Raw genomic sequence first — 23,265 nt, 5'->3', positions numbered from 1 at the left:
ACCTTTGGGTTCCTGCAAGCTGACAACAGAGCTATTTCAAACCAGCAGCTAACCTGTGGGTAAAGCCAGCTGACACAAGCCTTGGGATCGCTACGGGGAAGCCGCGGGGTTAACCCCATCCACGACGGACCCAGTTCAAGGTTCCAGGAAAAGGGTTTGTTGTCTATGGATACAAAGTGGCTAATTTTACTTCTCCTTTGGCTCCTTTTTAAACATATTCATGCTTCTTTAATATTTTTCTTAATAATTGGCTTCAAAATTCATCACTAAATTCCAATCAGATTTATTTACTTAAAGTTTTAAGCTTCATCTCTCTTTCAACATCTCATGAGTAAGAAAATTGTTTCATGAAAAAACTTATTTTAATCACTGTCCATAAAATGCCAGTAAAATGTTCATTTCTTGTATAAATTGTAAATAAATTGTAAATATTTCTGCTGTGGTTCATTTTGTGTTCAGAAGGAAACTTTTGGTCAACCTTATCGTGGAATTCAGACTTCAGATCAGAGACTGATTAAATTAAATTGAGACGGATTAATTCATTTGAGACTGATAAATTAATGAATGTTTATAGTACCTATGCTATAAAATACGTGGTGCCCCGAGTAAATAAATAAGTATTAAACCCTAAATTAATTATTTTGGTGACTCATTATATGGGGCCCAGTCCAATCTAGTTCAATTTGGGAGTTTAACTACTTATTCACTATAAATTGCTACAATCCTCTGGTTCCCCGGTGTGAGCCGATCGCATTTTATTCCATAAATAAGTGCTACATTTCAGATGCGCCCGTGTGAGGACGATTCAGTAATAAATTATTTTATTTAATAATATCGTTACAATAGTTTACTGTCTGAAACTGTTTTTCTAGCTGCTGATTACTATACAGAATGGGGGAGGAGAGATAGGTGAATTTTCCTTTTTATTTCACACAGTATATTATCACATTACGAGTACATCAAAGTACATCGTACATCAAATCCATCATTCGTGACAGTTCTGATGTTTTCATGTGACCGATCGTGGACAAAGCTGAGAAGAACTGAGTCTGTCTCGCAAAGCCTGTTGACAGTTATTCGGGTAAACCCTCCTGTTAAGACACAAGAGCTTCATAAGTCCAAACACAGATGACTGTAACCAGAATGTTGCTACAACCTCAAATCAGCAATGTTACCAAGATCAACTGGTAATCCTGTTTTGCAACACATGCTGCCGTCTGCCTTCGGGTCATCTGTACGAGCTCACACCACTCATTTCAATAAAAATAAAAAGGCAGGCATATAGATTTTACATGTCACTGTAATGTTAGAAGAAATTTAATTTGGTCTTATTTCAGCCTCAATGTGGTGATGTTTGCTTGCTCAACAGCAGTGATTACAGCTGAGAACGACTGAACACACTGTTTGCATGCCTGGAATGGACACCAATTGTTAATGTGAATCGTGCCGAGCCAAACGAAAGACAAAAATTGTGTTAGTAGAGCTGAACAAGACTCAACCTGGGGTTAAAAAAAAAAAAAAAAGAAAAAAAAAAAGCAAGCTTCAAACAGTTAGTGATCTCCTCAAACAACTGATGTGCTGTGTGAACCCTGAGCCAGACTCAATTTATTCAAGACAATAGATTCCTTTTTCCCCTGATAGCAAACAATAACAGGTGTTTTCACAATCTTACCATTTAATTATTGCAATTATTTCATCTTCTTGGCAGTGCTTTTGCAGACTGTCTCTAGATGTTAAAAAAAGGTTTGATTTTCAGTCGAACTACTTTTACTGACTTAGAGGCTGACAAGCTGGCAAAAAAGACATTTACTCTTGATAAAAATCTTGTAGCAGTACAGACAGACAACCCAGGTAGGGATATAATCTGAACATTTCACTGATCTCACACACACACATACACACACAAAATCCTTTTCAGTCAGCTCACCACTCCTTTTCCCCTTCATAGACAAAACCAAAAAGCAAGTTTTGGGCAGCATTTGTGTAGGGTAAGGTGAGAGGTCAAGACAAAGTTTGCACTTTAGACAAACTTTATCCAATTAAGGCCATCTCTGAAGAAGCAGTCAAGGTGGGTACATCACTAGGGCCATTCCTGCAAATGAACAATACAGCGTGTCCACAGCATCAGGGTGCAACAAAAACATGTTTGTCCAACTTCCACTGCTGTCCATGTGGGGGAACCAGTACTAAGAAGTCAAGGTGCAGCTTTAAAATGTTTATTTCTTCACAGCCAACGGGATGCATCAGTCATTCCCAACATAAATCAAGAAGTCTTCCTCTCCTCCTTTGTGGTCCAGTGCTGCTCCAACACTCTTGTAGGTCCGGCTGTCTCAGTGCTGATGTGCTGGGAGCAAAGAATTGTGACTTACATGCTGGTGAGCCCCAGATTAGTAGTCTCATCTACAGGCTCCCTGGCTCTCCTCCACCATTTCTCTTGCCATCTTTATTGTTTCTGTTCACTTTCTAAGCCTGAGGGCTTAGACTGTGTTGCGTGGGGTGCCATTGAGTGCAACGGTCTTGTTGCGGGGTGAACCCAATGTCAGGGGGCCCACTGGACGCTGGGAGGAAACACCCACCTCGAACACTTCATGGATAGCCTTTCGGAAACAGTGGAAATTATAATCTATCAACCCTGTGAAGGAGTAAAAAAAGAAAAAGACGTGAGGTTTTTCAGCATGAAACATCTGTTTTCTAGGTGGGTGGGAGAGGGGAGGTGCTTTTGTTGGTAGTCCTTACATTTACAGTGTGAAACAAATGATAGTTCAGGTTTTGTGTGGTCAACTTCATTCAAGAGAAAACACTACTTCTCAACTCAGATATAATGCAGTTATTGAGAGGTGACAATTGTGAACCATTCGACGTTTAAGTTATATTGAATAGGACTTATAAACTTTTAAGTCACCGTACTGCGTAAAGCACCGAGTCAGCATTATGTGATACAACTGCAGTAATTAAATAGTGTACTCATGAGAGATAAAATCAGAGAATCTTATGGCACCGGCCACCGTTTCCCAATGATCCTCAGAATGGTCACTTCTTCCTTTCTACAGTAGTCATGTCACAAAAACAGCCTGTTGTACATTTCCTATGCTAGTTACAGCATCAACTGCCGCTGATTTGGGTTAACAACTGACAGAGTTCTTTTGATCTCATGATGTCAAGTCACTGTCACCTCATCTACTTCTCTTTGCTAATCTCAGCATCATTCTATCTTCTGTTCCATGAAAAGTTCAGACTGTCGGACCTCATCATCATATTTGCTCTGTGACATTCTCTTAGACTGGAAGCGATTTTTCAAAGTTCATCTGCCACAAAAGATTATATTGTGTACTGACTACTGCCTGTCCTTATACACCCGTCTGCCTGAGTTTCGTCTTGGTCTTGAGATCAAGAGTTAGGGCCTCTTTACACATAGTAAAAATGTGGTCGAATTGCGCATGAAGCAGGAATCGTGTGCAATACATATAAAATCGAAGCTGCCTCTAATGCCTCGTACACCTGTTGCTACAACTATTTGCGCACAGCGGGTGAAAGACAGAGTGTGCCCTGTGAGAGCCCATTCGATCCCTCTTGCGGCAGGTGTCGGCCAAATTCCAGGTGGCACACACGAACATCAAATCCCGCTCGCTTGGCACTTGGAAAATGTGTGGCCATTCTCACTAATAGCATGAAAACAGTCAGCAGATGATCACTTTTGAGCTGGCGGAGAAATTTGTCTAAGTGCCCCCACGACTGCGGAGTTGCCAAGTACATGTGGCGTGCCAGTGTCGGCACCCCCACAACACACGTGCGTGTGTTTCGCATGCCCCCGCTCCCCTCCCCTTGCTCACAAGAGGCACTTCTAATGTTGACATTGCGATTAGCAGGACTTGCAAAGATGGTGCCGACATAGATGTGCGATAATTCAGAATAACACTGAGCCACATTTGAAAGCCACTGCAGAACTTAAGACATTTTCAAGTTTTTCCAATACACTGAACACACAGCAACCTGGTGGCTCATCCAGTTCCAGGTTTCTAATATAAACAATTCACCATAATGTTCTGCACATTTGATATTTTCATACCAACCAATCGGTGGTGCACCATATTGCGAAATTCACATTTCTAGTTGAATGCTTTCGAAAAATGGAAATAATGTGTTCTCGGTGAAAATTCAATATATTTGAGTCAATACACAAATAATGAATGTTTATGAGTTCAATGGTATGAATATTTCATAAGGTGAAAGATGGAACATACCATTCAACAAGGAAAAGCTGAATGAAATATTCGTTCCATTGAAAGAATGAAAAACATTCATTATTTGTTTTATGTAACAGCAAAAATAGATCCTTGTCATTTGATAGTTTATTAATTTATAAACAACAGAAACGGAACTTACATTTTGGTGTTTGTCTCTGGTGCTTTGATGTCAACAGTCCAACACAAACTTTAAATACAAGTCCAAAATTGTGCTCAGTCAACTTGCAAAAAACAATTCTGATGATGTAGTCTGTGATGCCGTTGTGCCGAATTCAGTACAGACTGCCGCCTGCTTTCCTCACTCCAGCAAAAAATTGCATCAGAAATTTGTCCAGCTTTTCATCTTAACTTCATCCTCTACATCCTAACAGCTCGTCATGCCTCCAGACGGATTACGGTGTGGTGGATTTGTTTTTTTTTGTGTCTGTGTGTGTGTTAGAGAAATTAGCACCATCAATTAGCTCCTTCAAATCGTCATCTGCCAGCAAAACAAACTCCGCCATGTTTAGCTAAACACCGCCGGCGGTAGTGCGAGTATGTGTGGTGGTTGGGACATGCAATAGCACATTTCATGTTGTACCAGAATTGCACACTAAAAAGAACTACTGCACTGTAAATGAAACACAATGGCAAATGGTTCAAATAATCCATGTCACGTGACATACAAGCCACCAATCAAATGGCAAAGATCCACTCAGCCATTATATAATATTCAATATATTGTAGTAAAACACCAAAATAGACAGCATGGTCCCTCAAGCCATATGAGGGAGAGGGGAATCACAGGCGTCCATGTCTGCTTACCTTTGCGCTCAAAGCTCTCTTCTCGGAGAATGCACACAAGTGCTAGGAACTTTGTGACTTCTTTCAGGTAGAGGACAGTGGTGTTGTTGAGTTTGATGATGGCCATGGACTCTTTGTCATAGGCACTGCCACTACCGTCTTCCCTCAGTCTGATGCAGCACAACACAAAGTTCAGGTCAAAATACCTCAAAAACTGCAGTCTGCTAATGACTCCATTAAATTGAGAGTGTGTCCATTACATTGTGCATTTCTGACATAACTGTATAACACATACATCCCATCATCAACTAAAATATAAGATCCAGTATCTTCAAAATCTTCTGTTTCATCACATATTAATTACATAATTATTTTTAAGTACATTTAGACCAGATCTGACTTGAAGAAAAAGTTAATACAAGAAAAGCAGAGTACATGCCTCTGGGTTAACAGGAGGACGAGTATGTGTGAGAGGACTTTGTGATAGTAGGTTCTGTATTCAGTGGTCTATAACTACCTTTTCTCTTTTTTACGCTAGTCCTGTGACTTGCATATGTAGAAAAACCCTACATTATCTATGGCCGCAACATGGTATAATTTACACTTGTCGCAAGCTGTTCCTGTATACTGATCTGACTCTCTGATGCACACTCCACAACAGAAAGCAATGCACCACTAAGCTGGCTAACAACTGATATAAAATCATAAGAAAATCTAAATAAGGATGTGCCAGGTCTTAGAATGAGCTAAATTATATAAATCATGCTCTCAAACTGAAAGATCACAGGATGAATACAGCTTTCGTACTGCTCTGCACTCCACTTGTTTAGACTGTATGGGACAGTCAGACCAGCAATGAAGAGAACAGCCGGGCTAAGGTATGGCAAATTACACTGCAATGTTTTAAAAAATATGCAGTTTTAATAGGTTTAATTACATTCAGTGAGGTAAATATACACCATTTAGCGCTAGCATTTTTGTCTGTTACATTTATAATATAAAAATTAATGTTGTTAATGCTCTGTGAAATATATTTACCATTATAATTGTCTTGTGACTAAGATTGCCACAGGTAGCAGCTGGTTTGAACTTTTATTTATTCCACATAAGCGGCACGATCATGTGGTGCACCTCGCACTGTTCCTGCTCAACCGACACCGTTGCATGCATGAACTCTCACACCGGGCTCGTGCAAGCCTGCCTGTTGACGTGATGTTTCGTGGTGCGCAAATTCTAACAGTTTTGCACTGTTTCACCGTTTCTGACCAGACTACGCACTATATGCGAAGGGACCCTTAATAAAGTAAACAGAAATGATTAAATCTTCATTCATTTTCTGCTGCTTATCCTGGTCCGGGTTACGGTGGCAGTAGACCAAGTCCCCTAACTCTTCCTGGGGGACCCTGAGTTGTTCCCAAACCAGGTGGGAAACACAATCCCTCCAGTGTCTTCCCTGGGGCCTCCTTCCAGTTCAACATGGCAAGAAGACCCCCAAAGGAGATGACCAGGGGGTATCTTCACCAGATGCCCGAACCACGTCAGCTGACTCCTTTCAATGAAAAGAAGTAGCAGGTCCACTCAGAGTCCATTAAGGATATTCAAGCTTCTCACACTGTCCAGGAGTGTAAACCCAGACACTTGATGAAGGAATCTCATGTCTGCTGCTTGATCTGACGTTGTTCATCCGGCTATTACCCAAAGTACATGACCATAGATGAGGATGAGTGGAAACAGAATGGTAAATCGAGCCTCAGCTCCTTCTCCACCATGATAGTCCAGTACAGCATCTGCAGATCATCAGACGCAGCACCAATCCACCTATCAATCTAATGCTCCAACTTTGCTGTACTTGTGAACAAGACCACAACATACTTAAACTCCTCAACGTGGGGAAATAACCCTCCCTTGACCCAGAGGGGACAGTCTACCCTTTTCCGATAGAGGACTAGGGTCTCAGATTTGGAGGTGCTGATAATCATCACAGTCACTTCAAACACACCCAGTGCACATTGGAGGTCAAAGCCTGATAAAGCAACAGAACCACAACATCTACAAAAGGCAGAGATGTAATTATGAAGTCACCAAAGTGAACACCCTCCAGTCCCTGATTGCACCTTGAAATCCTGTTCATTAACATCATGAACAGGATAAACATTTATTTCTGGCTAATATTTTAACTGTGGCCACATTTGCACCTTGAAATCCTGTTCATTAACATCATGAACAGGATAAACATTTTTTTCTGGCTAATATTTTAACTGTGGCCACATTTCCACATGCCTAGAGTCCACATATCTGTCTGAGCTGACATTGTTGCTGTGTTCCAAAAATTATGCGAGGACAATTACGTCACAACAGCATTTGATGCTGTGCATCTGTGGCACCACCTACATGCCTGGTGATGCAGACTCATCATGCCTGGATTTTCACCCTTCAAAGTCCTTGTCCTCCTCAAGTGCACTGACATCCACACAGGTGTCGCCACAGACAGCACTCATTCTTCAGCGAATGAGGTGCACAACCCTGCACTGTGAGAAATTCAATAACGACATGTTCTTTCAAATTAACACCTATGTATGTCGCCCTTTTCCCCCTTACAGACGACTGTGCACATGCATTTGGTCCAAAGCAATTCTGTGCATGCCTGAAACTGCAGTCAAAACCTTTTGATGTAGCAACTGTCGCGCATGGCCTCGCTTCACCATAATTAAATAAATACATTAATGCTTTCTCAACAAAAACCTGAGGTTTTGAACTGAGGACAGAGACTGTTGTGTTTTCACTCCTAACTGGGAAATTCCTGGTTCTGTCTGGAGATGAACTTTGGAGATACTCCCATGGGCCTCCATTCTGGCCCTACATCACAACAGAACTGTGAGTCAGTTTTTCAAAGGAGCCCTTGCTTGCTTATCAGTTAAATTTCGGTCACTGTGAAATACATGACATAATTGCTTCACTTCAGAATCTGAACTTTGCCAGGCCAGGAGAATCCACCTTTTATGGCCTCACACCAAGGCCAGAAACTTTCCAGATGTGCAAGAGGAACTTTTCCATGATAAGACGTGGCCTTAAACTCTGAGCCTTGACAACCAGCTATTATCTCTAAATGAAGAAAAAGGAGACCTTTTGTTTAAATGCAGAACAGTATATAACAATTCAAATGTCTGTGTTGTTTAATCAAACAATCTGCTTTGCATATAATTGCTCCATTTAAATGACGTGTGTTCTTTGTAGCTGCTGTTGTGTTTAAATGTGATCTTTCTGCATTATCAATATGTTGACGGTGGAATATTCTGTTTTAACCAAATGGAGTGTTTCAGTGACTATTAATAATGTGTATCCATTTGAGTGTCTTAGAACAAATAGTATGCCAAAATAGTTAATGTGTTTAAATAATTGAATCATTTCTTCGTCTTTCTCTTCACAAGAACTTTCTGTGAAGTTACCCATCCACGTAGGCGGGGTTTAATGATGTAAGCCCCCTTTAAGAGTTTCAGAAAGGAGCTCTCAGCTCTCTTCTGCCGGCCTCTTCTCCTCAGCTCTTCTGCCCCACTCTTCTCTTAAACGCTCAACTTTATTTTTGGGTCAACAAGGCCCCATGCTAGCCTAGCTAAGCTACCACATGGCTTCATTCATAGTTTCATTCTTTGATAACTTTTAACAAATTAATAGCCTAACGTTTTTAAGGTTCATCAAGTCTTTCAAATTTTTAAGAGCACTTCCAAGCTGAACTTTTAAAAAAATAATAGTGAATTTACAGAAAAGCGACTTTCCTTTTCTGTGCTTTACAACGCTGCTCTTAAAGTTTTAACTTTTTCTAAATTCACAAAGACTTTTAATCTGGCTCCAACAAACTTTTTAAAAGCTACCAGAACCCATTTTCAACAAACACCTTCCACCTCTGGGGTCAAGAAAGCTGACGACGGACCTGACTACAAAGCATCAGCCATCCTGTCGGTAAAACCAGCCAACACCAAAGCCTTGGGATCACCTGGGAGACCGCTGATTTAACCCCTGACCCAAGTGAGCTCACGCTGCAAAGAGCCTAACACATCAACGACAGACAGACGGTTAACCTGAACCATCTCTTCAACGGATCAGCTAAGCGACCCCAGTTAAAGTTTCCAGAAAAAAGTTTTTTTGTTGTCAATGGATGCAAAGTGGCTTCTTTTTAAACATATTCATATATTTGTTTAATTGTAGGTCACTCGGGAGGAGCTCGGAGTCGAGCCGCTGCTCCTCCACATCGAAAGGAGTCAGCTGAGGTGGCTCGGGCATCTTTTCCGGATGCCCGCTGGATGCCTCGCTGGAGAGGTGTTCCGGGCACGTCCCATTGGGAGGAGGCCCCGGGGAAGACCCAGGACACGCTGGAGGGACTATATCTCTCGGCTGGCTTGGGAACGCCTCCAGCTCCGCCTCCTGTCTTTTTGTTAGTGCCACCGTCTCTAAACCATACAACATAGCTGGTCTCACTACTGTCTTGTAAACTTTCCCCTTCACTCTTGCTGATATTCTTCGGTCACAAATCACTCCTGCCACCTTTCTCCACCCACTCCACCCTGCCTGCACTCTCTTCTTCACCTCTCTATCACACTCTCCATTACTTTGAACAGTTGACCCCAAATATTTAAACTCATCTACTTTCACCACTTCTAGTCCTTGTAACTCCAAGGACTCCAGTGTAATTCCACTGGGCTCCCTCCCATTCACACACATGTACTCAGTCTTGCTTCTACTGACTTTTATTCCCCTTCTCTCCAAAGCATATCTCCACTTCTCCAGACTAGACTCAACTTGCTCTCTACTCTCACTACAGATCACAAAGTCATCTGCAAATCTGCAAACATCACAGTCCATGGGGACTCCTGTCTGATCTCCTCCATCCACCTGTCCATCACCACTGCAAACAAGAAAGGACTCAGAGCTGATCCTTGGTGTAATCCCACCTCCACCTTGAATGAGTCTGTCATTCCGACTGCACATCTCACCACTGTCACCCTATTCTTGTACATGTCCTGCACTACCCTAACATACTTCTCTGCCACTCCAAACTTCCTCATACAACACCACAACTCTTCTCTTGGCACCCTATCATAAGCTTTTTCTAAATCCACAAACACGCAATGTAACTCTTTCTGTCCTTCTCTGTACTTCAACAGTATTCTCAGAGCAAACATTGCATCTGTAGTGCTCTTTCTCGGCATGAAACCATATTGCTGCTCACAGATCTTAACCTGTTTTCTAAGCCTAGCTTCTACTACTCTTTCCCATAACTTCATGCTGTGGCTGATCAACTTTATGCCTCTGTAGTTACTGCAGCTCTGCACAACACCCTTGTTCTTGAAAATAGGAACCAGCACACTTCGTCTCCACTCCTCAGGCATCCTCTCACTTTCCAGGATTTTATTAAACAATCTGGTTAGAAACTCTACTGCCATCTCTCCTAGACATTTCCATGCCTCCACTGGAATGTCATCTGGGCCAACTGCCTTTCCACTCTTCATCCTCTTCATAGCAGCCCTCACTTCTTCCTTGCTAATCTCTTGTACTTCCTGATTTACTCTCACCACATCATCCAGCCTTTTCTCGCGCTCATTTTCTTTATTCATCAGCTCTTCAAAATATTTCCTCCACCTTCTCAGCACACACTCCTCACTTGTCAGCACATTACCATGTGCATCTTTTACCACCCTAACCTGCTGCACATCCTTTCCAGCTCTGTCCCTTTGTCTGGTCAATCGGTACAAGTCCTTTTCTCCTTCCTTACTATTCAACTTCTTGTACAGCTCGCAATATGCCTTTTCCTTCGCTTTTGCCACTTCTCTTTTCGCCTTACGCCGCATCTCCTTGTACTCCTGTCTACTTTCTTCATCTCTCTGACTATCCCAAAACTTTTTCGCCAACCTCTTTCTCCTTATGCTTTCCTGGACCTCTTCATTCCACCAAGTCTCCTCGTCTTCCTTCCACTGTCCAGATGTCATACCCAGTACTGTCCGAGCTGTCTCCCTCACAACATCTGCAGTACTTTTCCAGTTGTCCAAAATTGCTTCCCCTCCAACCAGTGCTTCTCTCACCTGCTCGCTAAATTTCACACAACAGTCTTCCTCCTTCAGCTTCCCCCATCTGATCCTTTGTTGAGCTCTCACTCTCTTCTTTACCTCTAAAGTCATCCTACAAACAACCATCCTATGCTGTCTAGCAACACTCTCTCCTGCCACCACCGTACAGTCTCTGATTTCTTTTAGCTTGCATCTCCTATAAAGAATGTAGTCCACCTGTGTGCACCTTTCTCCACTCTTATGTTACCCTGTGCTCCTCCCTTTTCTTAAAGTAGGTATTCACCACAGCCATTTCCATCCTTTTTGCAAAATCAACTACCATCTGTCCTTCCCCATTCCTATCCTTGATACCATATCTACCCACTACTTCCTCATCACCTCTGTTCCCTTCACCAACATGCCCATTGAAGTCCGCTCCTATCACCACTCTTTCATGCTTGGGCACACTCTCCACCACCTCATCTAACACACTCCAGAAATCTTCTTTCTCCTTCATCTCACAACCTACCTGTAGGGCATATGCACTGATGATATTCATCATCACCCCTTCAATTTCCCACTTCACACTCATCACCCTGTCAGACACTCGCTTAACCTCCAACACACTTTTAACATACTCTTCCTTTAAAATGACCCCAACACCATTTCTCTTCCTGTCCTCACCATGGTACAACAACTTGTACCCACCGCCGATGCTCCTGCTCTTACTTCCCTTCCGGTATGGGAATTCGATTCTTAGTCTGCATTGTTGGGTTGGCTTGTTTTACGCAGGATGCCCTTCCTGACGCAACCCTCCTCATTTATCCGGGCTTGGGACCGGCACTCAGAATGTACTGGCTGCACACCCCATGTGGCTGAGTTGAAGCAATTAGATATTATTCTAATTAAATAATTATTAAACCCTAAAACTGTTAATTATTTTGGTGACCCATTGAGGTCTAGGCCAATTTCATTCAATTTGGGAGTTTAGCAATACTTTCGCTATGTATTTTTGGTGCTCTCTGTGAGGCCAATAATACATTGTGAGGCTTAACTACTTATTCACTACATTAAATTGGTGCCTCCGTGAGGTGCCATTCATTCCAAATAATTAAATTAAAGTAATTCGGTACACAACAGTCAATAAGTAAGGATTTATTCATTATTCATAATAATCGCATTGGATGCACAAAATTTCAGCTCACCCTTATAGAAAATATCATTCCACTTAAACTGCCAACTCTTTTCTGCTTTAAAAAGTATGAGGGGTAAACTGGATGATGCGCATGCGGCCAGGGCTCTCTACCTCAACTATTTTACTGGTTAATCGATTACTTAAGTGATCAATTTTCCTTCAAAACAGTGGTTTCAATAGCTCGTCTGAACAAAGGGCATCAGGAATTCTCAGTCTAATGGCTGTAATTATCAATTATTATAAACTATTCAATGAACAGTCAGATTGTTTTAAAGCTATACTTTACACTAAAAATTATTCTAATGGCCGTAGTTTCCTCTTTATGCACTTACAGGAATGATGCAGAAAGACACCCCCCCCCCCTCCAAAAAAAAAAAAAATTACTGTCATGTTTTGAGAAGTATCCTGATCATGGTGAAGGCAACTATTGAAACCACTGAATATAACATTAATAAACATGAATAGATAATTACATACATCATAATTATGGTTTCTCCACCTTTTCTGGTGGGACATAAACACACTCACCCATAGATGCAGGAGACATCAATGACCACATCAATCATGTCGCAGCACAGTTCGTAGGACTGCATGTCCACAGGAGAGCTGTCTGTAGCAATGTAGATCTTACTAACCACATCAAACAAAAAGGCCTTCTCAATCCCTGAATTCTGCCAAACAGAAATCAAGGAAAAGGCAAGATAGGAAAGGCAAAACAGGGATGACAGAATGAGAAACGTAATGAAGAAAAACAGGGCAGTTTGTCACTACAGTAAAACTTGCATATAATGGATTCAGGTAGATTAGTGAATTTTAGCCGTGAACATTGAAATCTGTTATACGTATAAAACAGACAAAATCTCTTATATGTATGAAACAAATTAATTACAGTCAGGAGGTGCCAAACGATCTACGGGGAATCCTGAATCGAGCCCTGCCTCATTTAATGACTGGGTCAAAACTTCATCTGAAAAAAATAACCACCAGAAATTATGTGCATTGAAAGGATTACATTTAGTCGAGTCACTCTTTTTTCTAAGTCCACTGTGGAGTGGTACTATAAAATTCTAAAGCTTGATTTATGCTTCTCCAGCTCTGTAATTCCGTGATCATGCAATGATCATGCAATAATCTTTTCAAGTTCTTCGTTGCGTCTTTATGCAATCTACAGCAGGAACAGTGACTTTTTCTGGATTAATTTGTCCCTCAACGAGCTTGTTTATACAATCATCAACCTCCAAACCAAAAGGTAAGGTGTACAATTTCCTCCATGAATTGTGGGTCATTTGAGCATCTTTTTCCGACTGTGCTGTGAAGGTGGTCATATCTGCGGACTTTTCGGCCAAATGTATTTGATCCATGATAGAAATGAGATCAGCGTGCACACTGCAAAATCTTTTAAAATATGATGGGAGAGGAAGGAGTGAAACCAGAAAAATGACAAATCACAGCCTTTTGTGGTGTCTGATTCAGGAGATGTGTCAGACTCCAAAGAGCCAGGCAAGGGGCTGTGTTCTAAAACTCTTTAGTTCATGACATAGAGGGATATGTGTGAAACTTAACACAGTATTACAGTGCAAGCAACAAAGTCCCATGTCTGAGCACAGTTTGAAAAAAATAAATAAATGGGTGGTCTTTTAATCATGGAAATATGGTACCCACTTTCCTCTAATTGGCAAGTGTTAGTGCGTAACTTCACTTTGTACCTCTATTACTGTGCATATCCAGAGTGCTCTGTCTGGTATATGCGAGGGATTTTTAATGGAAATACATTGCGATCGGATGGATGTTTTGCCCGATGTGAGCAAAAATCCGTTATACAAAATCTGGTATATACGATGTTTATTACATGGAAAACCATACAAAACCACTGGAACTTTTGCTGTTGTCCGGTGAGTGCAAATATCCAGTTTATACAATGATGGCTTAGGTGAGTTTTATTGTAGTTGGGTTTCCATTACAGATTTGCAAAAAATTTAAGCAATATTTCAGAATGTCGATCTTTGAGAGAATGTACAAAATAATAGCAGTTCCATTGATTGATTGAATGCCACTGCTGGGTTTTTGTCACCTCACGACAACTGTCGTTGCACCGAGGCTCTGTAGTTCCCACTGCTCCTACTGTGTGCACTTAGCATCCTTACATCATATGTAACCTGGGAGAGGGAATTTGCCTGGCAGAAAAACAAACAAACAAACAAACCTGGCAGAGGTCACTTGATTCAAAATCAATGCTCTTCCAACTTGTATCTGGCTCGTGTCATCCTAACAATTACAGTTCAAACTCTCATTGTAGCAAAAAAGTGACTAGCAGGCTAATGGCGGATTATTTAGCACCTTGCAGACGTGACCGGGGGATTCAGCCTACAATAACTGTTCACAGCTCGGCTGTGTGCACACTGGAGAGACAGAACGAGGAGACAATGGGATTATATTGGTGTCAACTTTGTGAGCAGGGCTACAAGTACAACATGAATACCAAAGAACTAAGTCTGTATTTATTTTCACACATATTCACAAATGTGTGTGCGTGTGTGTTGAAGAGGTGTATCTGTTGTCTTCTGTGATTATTTATATCTGCATTTTACATATAGATTTTTACCAAAATAAAACAACCAATCCAGTTGTTATTGTATCATTTTATACATTTGTCACTTTAATAATGAATAAATCAAATTTAAAAATACAGACTTACAGTAAAATTTTCACCGAAAGCCAGATAACTTTTTCTAATGGTTTCCAGCTGCCAGTCTCTAACAGTTTCTGAAAAAATTCTGATGGAAAAAAAGCCCAAATCATTCCGCCATTTCCAGGCAATGAAACAACAACGAGGGGGCTGGACCACTCCTCACAGGCGAATGACGCAACCGACAAGCGTGGAAAAACTCACGCATGCGCACAAGGGTTCAAGCTTGTCTGACGCAATCACACGTGATTCAAATCCATAATATTTTTGAAAAAAATAATAAGGTTGGATACTTTTCTAATAGACCTCGTACATATACATATATATATATATATATATATATATATATATAAAAAGACTGGGCAAATCAACACATTAACGCATTAATTAATTAAAGCCAACAATTTTTTTTAATCGCATGCTAATGCAGTTTTTGTAAGAGTCTGTTGCTCACGGACTTTTGATTTGCAAGTCTGACGCTGACTGCTGCCACGGACATGGAGAAGAGTGCAAAACTTTTACATTGCCATTTTAATTTTAAAGTGCTTCCAGGCGGCGTAGTCAACAGAATCGAAGTTATGTGCAGCCACTGCAAAGCTGCATTTTCTTATCAGCGGAGTACTTCGAGTCTTAAATATCACCTAAATGCAGCACATACAGCTGATACCAACAAATCATTCAATGCAACACACTGCGGCACGTTAGATGCAGCGTGTGGGAGAACTATTGATAAACAAAGGCAAGAGAGGCTCACAAATGCGACAGTGAAATGGATTGCTACAGACTGCAGGCAGATTAGCGTTGTGGAAGACGTCAGGCTGAGAAACATTCTGAGAATCCCAACAAAATGGCAGCATGTATGAGATTGCCTCACGACGCACCATAAAGCAAAGGACTGCAAAAGCCACAACTTTATAACGTGCACCTGCTGTTGCTCTCACTGGGGACTACTGGACATCATTGGCTTAACCATAATTTATTTTTATTTAACTGCAACTGCGTAAACAAAATGCTGTTAAGTGTCTGCAGAACAAACGTTATGGCACTTTCGTTCATATGGCAGAACATTTAAAATAAAATTGTGCTGTACACTACTTTTGAATTTATTTTTGGATTTTGCATATAACAATGCGATTAATCACGTAAATCATGCAATTAAAATTTTTTAATCGTTACCCAGCTCTAATATATAAATTTGCAAAAAAAAGTAATTATGAAAGAAAAAAAAAAAAACAACAAAATACTTTTTTCATGTCATTATAGAGTGTTGTGAGTAGAATTTTGAAAGAAAAAAAAATAACATAATAATAATAATAAAATGGGGAAAAAGTGAAGCACTGTGAATACTTTCTGGATGAACCGTAAATAAAATAAACTGAAACTCACTAAGCTGGTATGGAGCTTGAAGACCAAATAGGGAGGTGATGGTCTCGTGGTTAAGCGTTGGTCTTGAGACCAGAGGATCCTCGGTTCAAACCCCAGCCTGACCGGAACATCACTAAGGGCCCTTAGGCAAGGTCATTGATCCCCAAGTTACTCCCGATGTGTAGTGAGTGCCTTGCATGGCAGCACCTTGACATTGGTGTGTGAGTATGTCTGTGTGAATGGGTGAATGTGACGCGTAATTGTAAAGCGCTTTGAGCATCTAATGCAGATGGAAAAGTGCTATATAAATGCAGTCCATTTACCATTCACCCAACAGCACATTTTTCTTATGAAGTTTTCTTATTCCATTTTTTTTTTTCTTCCTCTCCTGACAGTTCAGGATATCAAATACTCAAACTATAATATAATTTAAACATAGTTCATATTATCACAATTCTAATGCCATCTTTATACCAAGTTCTTTCAACTTCTCCCTTTAACTTGGGGTTGTCGCAGGAGCGCCAATACGGATCTATCTGTTGATGTGGCACAAATTTTTATAACGGATACCCTTTCTGATGCAACTCAGCATTATATGGAAAATGGGCAAGGGTTGTCTCGAACTTGGAACCTTCTGCTCTGGAAACAAGCACACCGATTAGACAACGCACTCCCAATTATATTGCCATGTTTGTTCCTCTTTTTTTTTTTTATGCTGTGTTCACGATGAAGTATCTCAGGTTAATTACAGCTCATGGCTACACACTGCTGCTAACTACAATAAGGTCATTGTATGGCATTGCTCTTATAGTTTTTTGTTTGTATTTGCATAATCGATGTAATTCTTAGCGTGCAGACACATACTTTTGTGTCATTGCATTGGTTAGTGTCTTGTGCTTTCCAATTTTTCTGGGTCTGGATAAAACCTAAAGTGGCAAAAAAGCAGACGATGACTCACATCACGCAAGCCGTCACACATAAAATCACGATGGTTATGATACTTCCCAGAAAATTGAGCAATGACACACTTTTTTACTTACAGAAATGAAGATGTTGAGGAGGTTCTCCAGAGTGGGAAGCTGAGGAATGAGTTTCTGCACCACTTTGCTGAAGGCCTCAAAGATGGAGTGGTCATAAATACTGGTCAAGTAAAAGCTGAATGGGACCAGAAACAAAACAAAAAGGAAGTGAATAAGCAGCTCTCCCCACTACTTACAGAAGGAGGTGAAACACACACACACACAAAAAAAACAAACAGTGGCCTTATGTGGCAGCTGAATGCACATGTATCTTGTGGTATTTTGGTTACCAATGTATATAAACAAAGGTCAAACTCTGAGTAATTCAGTGACCAAATAGAACTGTCTGCACACACACTTGACAAGCACTCACATTTACAATAGATTGCAGTAAAGAGCCACAAGGCAGAACAGAAACTGCCCTCTCAGCTCCATTATATATATCTAAGACCGCTCTTACCATCTAACCGAAATAAACAGCCATCTCATCAAACATAAAACACAGTGGAGCGTGTGCCAACGCACCCCTAACATCAACAGTAAAGCTGCTGCACAGCTGACCATGGGCAGCAATGATTGCTTCTGAAATACGGTTACACACATCACAAGATCAAGGACTTCAACAAACATTTTCCTTTTTTCATTAAACGGTCAATTAATTACTGACAGACATCCATGAATGATCAAAAACTGATTAAAAGTCTAAAATTACAAAAAAAAAAAGAGAGAGCATACAGAGAGAGCATTCTAAAAACTCCATCAAGAAAAACAGTAATTTTACTTAGAAAAATAATCACTTTATGCATCAGTACCGTCTTCAAATTCCTATATATCAAGTAGATACATCTAAAGACTTTCGTTTTTTCATTAAACTCTCAATTAATCACTGAAACACATACATAAATGATCAAAAACTATTGATTCTATTGAATCACTAGATAGGGGACCTGGGCGATTGACTCCACACTCATGAGCACCACTAGCTCATGAGCGCCACTGGCAAGCTAAAAGTGGACACTCTCATTATGGCCAAACTTCTAGCCTGTTTCTGGGTATTGTGTTAGTACGCACCCGCGGCGCTTAATGAATTCCTGCGCAAAAAGTAGTTCCCAGATAATTGTGACAATTCCTGTGAGATGAGTCTATCTCAGCTAAATTAATTCTAAACTTTACTAGTAATAAAATTACAAAGATAACTGAAGAGTAGCCATAATAAATATTTAAGAAACTTAAAGTTTATGAGCAACTTCGCCTGTTATCGCTCAAGCACACTATAAATATTGACACGATGGAGTTTGATGTGGAAGAGTTCAGAAAGATATGATTGGAATGTTTTGATTCCCATTTCCAGTTGGCGATGAATGAGTTGGGTGTTATGATGCGTTCACACCAGGCGCAACAGGTTGCCATGTAATCCCTATGGAACGACACGTTTTGGCGCCAAGTCACGCAACGCGACGCGATGGACGCGAATGAAGCGATTTTGAGCAATTGCCGCGTTTGTGGCATGATATTGCGTCACGTCACATTGCCCTCCTCCCCAACTTGAAAAATCTGAACTTTTTCGTCTTGTCGCGCCGCGATGACCAATCAGGGGCTGAATATGTAGTGACGTGGAGATGTCTGGAGTTTGACTGAAGATGTGAACATGTCCTGTCTCTGGTAGCCAGCCTGTGAGCAGGACTCATGTCCTTAAACTGGGTCCTGCAGAGGCGGAAGGCCCGCTGAAAGCGGCTGTCATCCAGATGCAGCTCATGCAGCAAATAATAATACTCCCCAAATTGGGAACGTCTCATGACGTTTGTCAGCTTTCCACAACAACTCGCTCCGTGTGATCAAGGTCCATCATGTTAACTTGACTGACAACTGGAGCCGGTGAGCGAAATGGAAGCTCCTCCTATTTGATGACGCACCAGGGCGAATTTTCGCAGCAAAAGCAGAGCGACACACCAGTCGATGGTGGCGCGTCCGTCGCCACGCGACCCCCGCAAATTTGTGGCGTCTGATCGCGCCTGGTGTGAACACAGCATTAAAGTCAGAACAGGAAGCTGCACTGAAAGATCTATCTGGGAAGAGACACATTCGATGTGTGAGAGCGGCAGGCTGAGCAGGGTGGTGAAAGTAGTCCGGCAAGCTCAATCTGTGGGCGCAAGCTATCCCACAAGTCCAAAATAGCAGAGATGTCGGTCCAATGAGAGTGGCACTCTGAGCAGGGTGGATCGACTCATTCCACTGGCTGTTGCCAGAGCGCCGTCATCTTGGTTAGCATCTGACAATCAGGCATAAGTAGAAATCAATGAGCATGATCATTGTTTTCCAGAGTTACATGATAAATCTGCATTTTCCATTTTATTACGTTTATTCAGACTCAGTCCCACATTTGTACAGCCAATATTTATCAAAACAAATACAGAAGAGGATTAGACTATTTATATAATAGACTTTAATTTGTTAGTCCCAGTCCAGATGTTGTGGAGAGTTCACCTGGAGTTCTAAATTTTGTTTATACTATCCGGACCACTAAAATCATTATCTTTATCAAGATAGAAAATAATACCATCAGTTTGTCGAACAGAAACATATTTAAACACATTGTGTCTCCCATGCCGGCCAGTTTTGTCTGTACAGCAGTTTTCCCCTTAAGTTCGTGTTAACTCCAATCATGTGTGCTCCACTCTAGCAGGAGCCAATACATGTGTGTGCGTGTCAGCGTGCAGAACACAGATGCCCCCTTTTCACCTTCCAGTCTCCTCTTACTCTGCATGGGATGTAGATTCATCCTGTCATGCTGTATTTTTAACTTTTTTGTCTTGTTTTATGTCACAGTCAAACATGGCATTTGATGCTGCAGGGGCGTAGCCCTGTGCACCAGCTGTAGAGGGCTTCCTTTCACCCCTGTAAAATTATTCAATAATTTCTGGACCAAGTTGAAAGAAATCTGAAAGCAATACATTGGAATATGGAGTATATCAAGAAATTAATCTCACTTATATTATTAGCAGAATATACAAGGTCAAAGATGGTTAGCAACTGATTGATTTTTATTCATATCGAAAAATGTCTTAACTAAACACAAATACATAAAATACAGGGTAACACAAAAAAAAAGCAAATAAATAAATAAATGCTTGTTTCCATTATGGCCCAACAATGCGACCACCAAATTGAGAGAAAAAACAATTTCCATTCTATGAATTTGCTCTTACTGAATATCGCAGGATAGAAAATTTGAATCTCTAAACAAATGGTGCAATTTTTTTATGACAAAGCATTCACGCAGTAAAACTGAAGTCACTACTTTACAGAATACAGATTAACATCATTATATAACATATAAGACTCACTTATGAAAGCTCGTTCCACAATCCTTTGTGAGCTTACTGCAGGACCCGAACGGAGCATTTTCAGATCACTTTAGCCCGAGCTTAAGTAAGCGCATCTTAGATTTATATTTAATCGAATGCCTGACGACAAGATGGTGGCTGCCTGGCAACAGCTCACAGGCTGCATCTGCCATCTAGTGTATTAAATAGAAATCGATGTCAAAAACTGCTTAAAAGTCTAAAATGACAAAAAAGCATGTCATATAGAGAAAGTATTCTAACAACTCAAGCCAGAAAAATAATAATTTTACTGAGAAAAACAAACATTTTATTTATCAATACTGTCTTCAAATTCCTGTTTATCAAATGGATAAATCTGTTACCCTTGTTAAAGCACCTTATGTTGTGATTAGGTGGTAAATAAATAAACTGAATTGGAATAAAACTACAGATCTATGGACAAGCTCTCAAAATGATTGCCCCACTTTGGAAATAAAAATTTCTCATGATATCAAACAAGGTCCTGCAAAACACAATATCTTTTTTGCATTAATTTATTTCAGGATTTTTGCAGATAATATGTTTTAGTTTTAAAGTAATGCACTAATTTTGAAGGTTTTAGTGTGGACATGTAACTGTGCCCCAGTGCATTATGGGTATTCACGACAGAAATGCATTTGAGATGCTCTGATCAGGCTCCACGTGGACAACAGCATTAAACTCTGTATATTGTGCCTAAAACTCTCATGAATATATTCTCTGGGTTTATAGACATTGTTATTGTGTTTGTTTTATGTAAAAATGCCAGAAGAAGCCCAGGTCGATTCTCCAAAAGCCAAAAAGTCTGTTCAATTGTGATTCTGGCCATGTGATAATAACTGGTGTCAAAATGCATAGATCACTGCCATCTACTGGCGACCGGTTATATCACAGTGTTGTCAACCGCAGGATTTTAAAATTATCTGTAGGTTTCCAAAACCTGAGAGACCCCACACGTGGAGATTAAAAAAAATAATAATCATAGATCTGACAGGTTTAGTTGCACAGTGTGTGGTGTCAGCCACACGGTAAAAACAACACACACACAAACAGATTTCACACACGAACATTCCCAGGTCAGACACCTCACTTTTTGATTGACTGCATGTCACATTTAGCTCCTCATGTCCTTCTGAGCAGATCAGGGCGCTCTTACAAACCACACAAGCAGGAATATCTGATAAGATTATATTTAGCGTCATCATGATTGTCGGGGCGTCCTTAAGATTGACGGAAGGGGAACATCAGATCTGATATTGGCCCAATTATCTTGCCACGTGAACCAGGCTTGATGTTATGACGCCTCACAGAGCGACTGATTGATCCGTTATAACACCGCACCGAGCCGCCAACTGATCGGATGTTATGATGCCTCACGGAGTGACTGACATGCATTATGCCACCGCACCGAACATGTTTTCACTATTATTTGATTTCTTTGTGCGACTGACATTGTTAGTCAAGCATTCAAAAGACGATTCCTATCGCCACACAACTCCAACTGCACATGAGAAAGTTTTTTCACAGTTCTCGTTGTTGAAAGAAACCTTGTCTCCCTAACTGGATAGAGTTGTGATGTTATCATGCATGCGCTTAGGTGCTGTCTAACAGGATCGTGAAAATTTCTTTTTTTTTATACAAATGGAAAAAAAATGACATTTTACAGAAGCACATTTATTTGTAAACACCAACAAGTTACATTGATTCACTTGTGTTGGTTTTTACATAGAATGAATGAATCACCCAATCAGTATGAGCGGAGGCTTAGTTACCCATAATCCCCTTTGGGCATCTGTGTGTTAATGTTCAAATCTTCAGAATTAGTGCATTATTTTAAAATGAACAGATGTGTTATATATCACTTTGTATATTTTAAGAGTTTACATTAATGTAGTTCTATCCGGAATAATTTTATTTTTAAAGCAAAACCATAATTCAAACCTGGTTTTTCATTTCAAGACCTCTGCCTCATCGTGGGACCACTATATCCTGTCAGGGTAAATGACGCTTTCCTACAGCAGGGGGCAGAGCGCACAAAGAAGCGCTGGTTGATTGGCAGTTTGGGTTTGTGATTGCCATTGGTTCTATTAGAAGCTTTGGCAGTATTTAAACTCAAAATCAGCTTCTTAGTAGCTGAGCGTGTGTGGGAGGCAAAATTTAAAGTTATCGGTTATCTTTAGCTTCTGATAAGTTTTTAGGCAGTTTATCGGTTTAGCGTTAAAGATAACTTTTCAGTTAGCTGATTACCAGTTATCAAAGCTAACTTTTTGGTTAGCTGTGCCCACCACTGGCTATCACTCACTCATCTTCAACCGCTTCTTCCAATTAAGGGTCATGGGAGGCTGGAGCCTATCCCAGATTTTTATTTATGTCCAGAAATCAAGGATCCAGTGACCAATTTCATATGTATTTACTTTAAGACTCAATAAAATGTTGACATAGAACACCCGTAAAGCCTACTTTTAGTACACAGAAAATTCACAAGAGGTATTGATAAGGGAATCGATAAACAACTGGATCGATAATAGCATAATGCGTGGCTGCTGGAACCATAACAAGGAAGACAGGTAGGT

The 23,265-nt window shown here is 40.6% G+C and overlaps 1 protein-coding gene and 1 long non-coding RNA gene across 2 annotated transcripts in view; both read right to left on the bottom strand.

Moving 5' to 3' along the window:
• Positions 1–1,285: 1,285 nt before the first annotated feature.
• The window catches only part of rragca (Ras-related GTP binding Ca), a 39,162-nt gene continuing 17,182 nt past the window's right edge, over positions 1,286–23,265 (bottom strand). The window contains exons 4-7 of the mRNA XM_034174102.1: positions 17,352–17,466; positions 12,789–12,931; positions 5,049–5,197; positions 1,286–2,632 (exon numbers count right to left, since the gene is read on the bottom strand). Of these exons, the coding sequence (XP_034029993.1) occupies positions 2,478–2,632; positions 5,049–5,197; positions 12,789–12,931; positions 17,352–17,466 (562 nt within the window). The 3' untranslated portion in view covers positions 1,286–2,477. The remainder of the gene's footprint in view (positions 2,633–5,048; positions 5,198–12,788; positions 12,932–17,351; positions 17,467–23,265) is intronic.
• On the bottom strand, positions 18,198–21,243 carry LOC117513859. Its single transcript, XR_004561734.1, has 2 exons — positions 19,535–21,243; positions 18,198–18,244 (listed from the first exon to the last, which is right to left on the bottom strand). It is a non-coding gene; the product is annotated as an uncharacterized LOC117513859 (long non-coding RNA).

Source organism: Thalassophryne amazonica, chromosome 7 (assembly GCF_902500255.1).
Source record: "Thalassophryne amazonica chromosome 7, fThaAma1.1, whole genome shotgun sequence".
NCBI classification, from domain to species: Eukaryota; Metazoa; Chordata; class Actinopteri; order Batrachoidiformes; family Batrachoididae; genus Thalassophryne; species Thalassophryne amazonica.
Note: the sequence above shows the minus strand (reverse complement) of the source record. Positions and strands in the feature narration are given on the sequence as shown.